This window comes from Lactuca saligna, chromosome 8 (assembly GCF_052625555.1).
Source record: "Lactuca saligna cultivar CGN05327 chromosome 8, ASM5262555v1, whole genome shotgun sequence".
NCBI classification, from domain to species: Eukaryota; Viridiplantae; Streptophyta; class Magnoliopsida; order Asterales; family Asteraceae; genus Lactuca; species Lactuca saligna.
In genome coordinates this window covers 258,685,033-258,693,140 of record NC_136424.1, presented here as the reverse complement: position 1 = coordinate 258,693,140, position 8,108 = coordinate 258,685,033, and the positions used below count along the sequence as shown (strand labels likewise).

The 8,108-nt window shown below is 39.6% G+C and overlaps 1 protein-coding gene across 1 annotated transcript; it reads left to right on the top strand.

Annotated features, from left to right (window-relative positions):
* The first annotated feature begins 289 nt into the window (after positions 1 to 289).
* On the top strand, positions 290 to 1,442 carry LOC145010974 (putative CCR4-associated factor 1 homolog 11). Its single transcript, XM_078969572.1, has one exon. The coding sequence runs from the start codon at positions 533 to 535 to the stop codon at positions 1,364 to 1,366; it is 834 nt and encodes a 277-aa protein (XP_078825698.1). The 5' UTR covers positions 290 to 532; the 3' UTR covers positions 1,367 to 1,442.
* The last annotated feature ends 6,666 nt before the right edge of the window (positions 1,443 to 8,108 follow it).

The following is an 8,108-nucleotide window of genomic DNA, read 5'->3' as shown; positions in this document are numbered from 1 at the left end:
GCATCTAGAATATAAAATTTTGTAAGAATCTTATAAGAAAAAACATAATAATCTTTGATATACATGTAAATACCAAAAAAGACAAGTATATATTATATTATGGTATATGACAAACAAAATCTTTTTTATAAGCGACTTATTAGATGCATCATGCATCTAGAATACGTATAAATTAGCTTTAAGATAATTTATAAATACGTATGAACCATGAACCCCATTACCTCTCTTTGTCTTCACGACTTTTTTATTCGACCTCGTGTGAATTTGCCAAATTGATTGCATAATTTGGTCAAATTCCTGGTTTTTGTCAAACGTTCAAAGTTCAAACGCGTTGAACCAGTGGGCTATACGACTTCCCTTTAGTAAGTTCCTTCCTTCAAAGCACATCTCAACTATTATTCTACCGGCTTCAATTCATCTTATATATATTTAAATTTCAACTCAACACTTTCACTCAACTCAATCTTACAACCACAATCAGCAATCAACGAATCTACAAAAATCAAAGTGATCAATCGACTAATCGATCGCTATGTCTGTTGATATTGACGAAACCATCATGATCCGTGAAGTTTGGTCCGAAAATCTGGAATCGGAGTTCGAATTCCTCAGATCCGTGATAGATCAGTACTCTTACATCTCCATGGACACGGAGTTTCCCGGAGTTGTCTACCGTCGATCTGTAGATCCGGCAAAACCGTACACGCATCGACAGCCGTCGGATCATTACAAGCTTCTTAAATCAAACGTCGATGTTTTGAACCTGATTCAACTCGGTCTCACACTCACCGACGCCGCTGGGAACCTTCCGTGTGACGGCGAGACTCACCGGCGCTTCATCTGGGAATTCAATTTTAGCGATTTTGACTTGGCGTGTGACCAGTACGCGCCGGAATCGATTGATTTGTTGAAACGACAAGGGATTGATTTCGAACGGAATAGATCGGAAGGTATCGACTCGGTCAGATTTGCTGAGTTGATGATGTCGTCGGGACTGGTTTGTAATGACTCGGTGAGTTGGGTGACGTTTCATAGCGCGTACGATTTTGGTTATTTGTTGAAGATTCTCACGCGCCGGGAGTTGCCGCGTGGATTAGATGAGTTTTTGGAGATTTTGAAGGTGTTCTTCGGCGAGAACGTGTACGACGTGAAACATTTGATGAAGTTCTGCCGGAAAAACTTGTATGGTGGGTTGGACCGGGTGGCGAATATTTTGGAAGTGAACCGGGTTGTCGGAAAGTGCCATCAGGCCGGTTCCGATAGTTTGCTGACGTGGCACGCGTTTCAAAAGATGAGAGACGCTTATTTTGTCGACGTTAGGACGGAAAAGTATGCCGGCGTTTTGTATGGATTGGAGGTTTATTAGGATTACAAAATATTGGTTTTGTTGAAGGTTAAATTGGTAAATAATTTAATTAAATGTTATTATTGATATGGTAAAATTGTTGGTGAATTTTTTTTTTCTGTACTGATTTCAGAACTCGATAGGATACCTGAAATACCCGAAGTCTAAAATAAGGAACCTAGATAAATAACCATAATAATGTTTTAATTGAAATCGGAATATTTTAGAGAAAAACTCATTTCATTCATCGTAAAGATATATATAGAATCACATACGAAAAGGTCCGAATACAAATGGCCTTAATTAATCATGGGTAACAATACATGTAACAATAAGATATAATGAGTTAAAAGAGTAAAGGGTCTGAATACAGATGGCCTTAATTAGTTAGGGCTAACAATACATGTATAATAAGATATTATGATTTAAAAGAGTGATATATCTTTTGATTTGTACATACGTGGTCATAGATTTTTTTATACATGTTATTTCTTTAACTTGTTAAATTGTATACATTTAATCTTTATACCGATTATTTTAGGAAAGCTGGAAGAAATGATTTAACAGGTAACATATTTCTTACTTTATACAATGACATAAAATTTTCATTTTCGATTTAAGTAAGAGCAGTATTCCAAAACATTATTCATACATCCCAATCGAATAAATATGTCAAACATCATCAAAATCAGAGTATGTCTCATAAACATAATCCATATGGTGTGTGATGCAGTCAATCCAAGCTTTTCCTATTGGAACCGGTTGTATTTGAAACATAAACTGAAAACTATAAACACAAAGCTTAGTGAGTTCCCCAAAATACCATATACTATGCATACAATAAATATAAAATGGGCTCCACCCTGTCTTCTGGCCCCGCTCGGCAATAGATCGAGACTTGCCCAACATACATATAACATATATCAATTAATCACATACACATGCAATAATTACAAAGATACATAGCATATAAATGGTCATCGGGCCCTGGCCCGATAATCATATAAACATATAACACATGTAAGAGTCACGTAGACAACTAGCATATTAACATAGCATAAACATGGGCCGATATTGGTGCCTTCGACCCTCTAAACACAATGAGGAAAACTCACCTCCAAATCCAGATGATAGTTGAATAAATCTTGGCTAAAATATCAGCTCTACCCAGCACCTAAACAATAACAGTTCCTTAGATACAATTCGAAATACCTCCAAACTCCTTATTAGGTCAAACTTGGTCAAAGACAAAAGTCAAAGGTCAAGGTCAACAGTCCATGTTGACCCAACATGCCGTGTTTCCCATTAACCACGCCGTGTTTCCCCTTTATCGACACAGGCAGGAAAATCCCAACCAACACGTCGTGTTTCCTTGAAAACACGTAGTGTTTCCTCGAGCTCCAACAACTTAATACAACAAGTTGTTTCCTTCGACTCCAAGAGTTCCCAAGCTCAGATCTAAACCTAATTGAGACTTAGAAGGGTAAAGTTTCCAACTCTACTGTCACAACTGGCAATGTCACACCCCCACACCAAGGATGGCGGAAACGTCCGGGGGTGGAGGACTTCATGTAGTATCATAACCACAATTTCAATAGTAATTTAAGCAAATACAACCAACATATATATAATTGAAAAAAGTTACATCACTTGTATGAATTACATTGTTCAAAATCAATTACAATATGTTGATTAAATATGAGAAGTTTGACGCCTTAACGTCCCATCCTCAAAAGCACTTGATTACCTGTTTAGTGTTTTCCTGAGAATACAAGTTGTTTGAAAAGTGTCAACACAAAGGTTGGTGAGTTCATAAGCTTTTATTATAAAACTTAGTAGAAGTCTTTCACATGTAAATGTCGCGTTTGTTTCGGAAAAATCCGATATTTTCCTTGAAATCCGTAAAATGTAGCCTTATAACCAAAGACCAAAATGTATAAGAAATCATCATTACTTAGTAGAAATGTCGTGCGTTTAAAAATGATATGGAAAGTAAATTTTTTTAAATCAACCTAAAACCTACTTCGGTTTTATGAAATCCCGTAAACTTTATGAATTGTTATCTCCCTAGGTGAGTCGCTATAATCATACTGTGACTATGTGAACCTGCCACAACGTTTCTCAGGCGTCGCGAAAATGAAATGACATTTGTCACCCGTAGACCTGCAGGTCCCACTGTAGCTAGCAGCAAGGTGTGGGGTGTCAAACCCAATATACATCTATATACAAGTATCACGTTCTCCCTCAAGGAGATTCTGATTATAACTACCAGGAATTATATCCCGCACTCGGACGTACGGGGAGAGAGAGCGTCTCACAACATAGGTTAACAAGTTTACGTGAAATGTGTGTGAATATAAATATTTCTTGTATGAATGTACCCTTTTTGTACGAGTGTGTTGAGTGATGTATCATAAACTATACCTATTATAGTTTATCTAAAATGTATGTAATATGTATGAATTCTTTTATAGAAATGTATTAGTGTTATGAATTTATCAAACTATACTTTTTATAGTTTAATATACGTGTTCTAAAATGAATGAATAATATTTATTATGAATGACTTAGTTTCAGTTCATGATGATAAACTAACAAGGAAACACATTCAATAATTAGAACTTATGATTATACACTTTGCTCAACATAATACAAAGTGTTATGATATTTACATGCTGTTGGCTAACTTTAGCCATTCTGCCCTGTTTTGGAAAAATCATAGAAAAATCATACGAAGTCGAAAACTAGATCCGTAAATTCTGAGAGTTCACAAAATGTGTCTAGTTTACTCATAATTTTTATCACGATTTTTAATGACCTCCAACTTGGGTGAAAAAGTCCATAATCACAGACTAGTCCGGATTGTTGTTTGAAATGATAGGCAGTTTTGTAAAAATCACCATAAATTGTATAAAAATCATATGGAGATGTGAAAGTAGTCATTTTAAAGCTAAAAACTTGAACTATTGGCACCTTGTACAGTTTTGAAAACAAAAATGTTTAAGATGCCCAAAACAGTCCGTGAATGGAGTTGAACTTTTCTGATGAAGGCTGTTAGAAAAATTTAGTTATGTTCTTAGTGTTTTAACTTGTATTCCCCCCCTGAAAACTTGAGAAAACATGAAAATGTAGGGGTATGAACTCACCTTAAGTGATTTCAGTAGATGATTGTTGAAGAATGGAAGTGTTTAATTCAAGAACACTTGGAGATGCCTTGAAGATTTTCGAGAATCTAACATTATAGTTATGGAGTTTGTGTAAGAAATCAAAGATTTGAGTAGAATGAAGTGAAATAATAATAGGGAGGATGAATTTTTACTTACTAAGAGTGGAAGAACACTTGAAATCAGCCTTGAATCTCAAAAATTTATGTAGAAAAAGTTTGAGAGAAAAGTGGTGTTTGTTACTTAGTGGAATGAGAGCAATGAGAGAAAATGAGGAGTGTGGGTGTTTGTTCCAGCTCAAAAAAACGTGGGAGTGAGTGTAATTTGAGTGTAAGGGAAATTGAAGTGACATAGGTAAGGTGGGGAGATATGGCTGGTCATAGAGTGGGTATGGGGTGGTTGCTTGTGTCATAAGTTAAGGCAAAGTCAACACTCCACCTTAAATAAATCCCCATTAGATCTTTATTATTTAGATAATGATTTTCATAAAAATATGTTTAAATTATGAATATTTAGAGTTTATTATGTTAAAATATAATTTCTGGAGAAAATCCCGCTTTAAAATCACGAAAAACGGGCTCAAAATGTTAAAAATATCAAAAATGGGCTAAAAGTGACAAATTTCCGAAATCTGGCCGAGGTTCGGCCTTCTGATGCTGAAACCGAGAGGAGGAAGGGTAGAAACCGAGAGGGGAGAAGAGAGAGGGTAGGAACCGAGAGGGGAGAAGAGAGAGGGTAGGAACCGAGAGGGGGGAGGAGAGAACAGAGGGGCGCGAAGAGACAGAGAGGAGAGAAGGCAGAGACCGAGCGACCAGAAGAGAGACTGAGAGAGGCAGAGCGTGAGAAGGCAGAGACCGAGCGACCAGAAGAGACCGAGAGAGGCAGAGCGTGAGAAGGCAGAGACCGAGCGACCAGAAGAGACCGAGAGAGGCAGAGCGTGAGAAGGCAGAGACCGAGCGACCAGAAGAGACCGAGAGAGGCAGAGCGTGAGAAGGCAGAGACCGAGCGACCAGAAGAGATCGAGAGAGGCAGAGCGTGAGAAGGCAGAGACCGAGTGACCAGAAGAGAGACCGAGAGAGGCAGAGACCGAGGCTCGGTCTCGCATGCCTCAGCCACCAGAGGCTCGGTTCTGGTCCTAAGAGGCCTCTCTTCTCGGTTTCGGTTCCTAAAGCCTATTTTTCTCGTTTTCGCCCCGTTTTAAGCCGTTTTTGACCCGGTTAAGGGTCGGTATGACCTAAATGATTCCAAAAAGTTATGGGAACTTTTGAGAGAGATTTCACCTACTTGGAGAGATTTTGGAGAGATTTGACATTCTTGGAGAGATTTCTCATACAAAGAGATATTTGAGAGAGATTTCACATACTTGGAGAGATTTGGGAGAGATTTGACATTCTTTGAGAGATTTCTCATACAAAGAGATATTTGAGAGAGATTTCACATACTTGGAGAGATTTGACATTCTTGGAGAGATTTCTCATACAAGGAGATATTTGAGAGAGATTTCACATACTTGGAGAGATTTGGGAGAGATTTGACATTCTTGGAGAGATTTCTCATACAAAGATATATTTGAGAGAGATTTCAAGTGTGGCATTTGTGAGTGTTTGGCTCCGCAATGCAAGTTTCTTGAGCCCCGTTAAGTCATGATTAAGGATCCCACACACTCCCAATGAGTATGCAACATGGTTTTTGTCAGTTTAGTTCATTGATTTGCACTAGGGCTTAGGAAATTTTAACACAAGACTTTTCTCAAGTGATGTTTTCCCATTAATATAGCAAGTTATACAGTATGAACATAACACAAACCCTAATGCACAAGGTTTAATCGAGTTGACCGGCTTGACTTGATGACTTGACTTGACTTAAGATTGACGATTGTCACATCATCCCCCCGTTAGAGGGAATTTCGTCCCGAAATTTAAATTCGGTTGGGACTTCAAGGGTTTGGGAAAAGATGTGGATACTTTTGCTTCATTTGATCTTCACGTTCCCAGGTAAACTCAGGCCCTCGTTTCGCGTTCCAACGAACCTTCACTATGGGAATGCGACTTTGTTTTGTTCTCTTGATCTCTCGATCCATGATCTCGACGGGTTCCTCCACAAAGTGGAGATTTTCATTAACTTTGATTTCTTCGAGTGGTATTACGAGTGTCTCGTCAGACAGACACTTCTTTAAGTTGGATACGTGGAAGGTAGGGTGTACATTACTAAGTTCTTGTGGTAGTCGGAGTTTGTACGCCACAGGACCAATCCTAGCAAGGATTTCGAACGAACCGATGTACCTTGGGTTTAGTTTCCCTCGTTTACCGAAACGTATCATCCCCTTCCAGGGGGAAACTTTTAGTAGTACCCGGTCTCCGACCTGGAATTCTAAAGGTTTGTGTCGCTTATCCGCATAACTCTTTTGTAGATCACGAGACGCTTTCAGTCTTTCCCGAATTTGAATGATCTTTTCTGTGGTTTCCCTTATGATTTCAGGCCCAGTAAGGGTGCTATCAGGGACTTGCCCTCTGGCTAGCTGAGTATCCCCAACTTCGGCCCAACACAGTGGTGATCTACACTTGCGACCGTAGAGAGCTTCGAATGGAGCGACTCCAATGCTAGTGTGATAGCTGTTATTATAAGAGAATTTGATAAGCGGCAGATGGGTATCCCATGCATTACCAAAATCTATCACACAGGATCTCAGCATGTCTTCCAATGTCTGGATGGTTCTCTCACTTTGTCCGTCAGTTTGTGGATGGTAGGCCGTACTCATGTCAAGCCTAGTTCCCAGAGACTTCTGTAGGGACTGCCAGAATCGCGAGGTGAATCTACTATCTCGATCAGAGATAATGGATATTGGTACACCATGTAGTCGCACGATCTCTTTAATGTACGTCCTGGTTAACTTCTCCATCTTGTCTGTTTCCTTTATTGGCAGAAAGTGCGCGGACTTGGTCAATCTGTCCACAACCACCCATATGGTATCCATCCCACCTGATGTCTTAGGCAGTTTAGTTATGAAGTCCATGGTTATTCGCTCCCACTTCCACTCGGGTATATCTGGTTGTTGAAGTAGTCCTGATGGCTTCTGATATTCCACCTTGACCTTGGCGCACGTGAGGCACTTGCTCACATAAGTAGCAATTTCAGCCTTCATGTTTGGCCACCAGTATAACCTTTTGAGGTCTAGATACATCTTATCTGACCCAGGGTGAATGGAGTATCGAGTCTTGTGGGCCTCGTTCATTACAACGTCTCGGTACCCACCGAACTTCGGTGTCCAGATTCGATTCATGAGATAACGAGTTCCATCCCCTTTGACTTCCAAGTTCTTGTCCATCCCCCTTAGTTCTTCGCTTGCCACGTTTTCTGGTCTCAAGGCTTCTAATTGGGCATCCTTGATCTGGGTGGCCAGTTGGGAGTGGATGGTCATGGCTAGGGATTTTACTCGGCGACCCGAGTATTCTTTCCTGCTTAAGGCATCGGCTACTACATTGGCCTTGCCCGGGTGGTAGCGAATTTCACATTCGTAGTCATTCAGTAATTCCACCCATCTTCTTTGGCGCATGTTAAGTTCTTTCTGATTGAGAATGTGCTGAAGACTTTTGTGATCA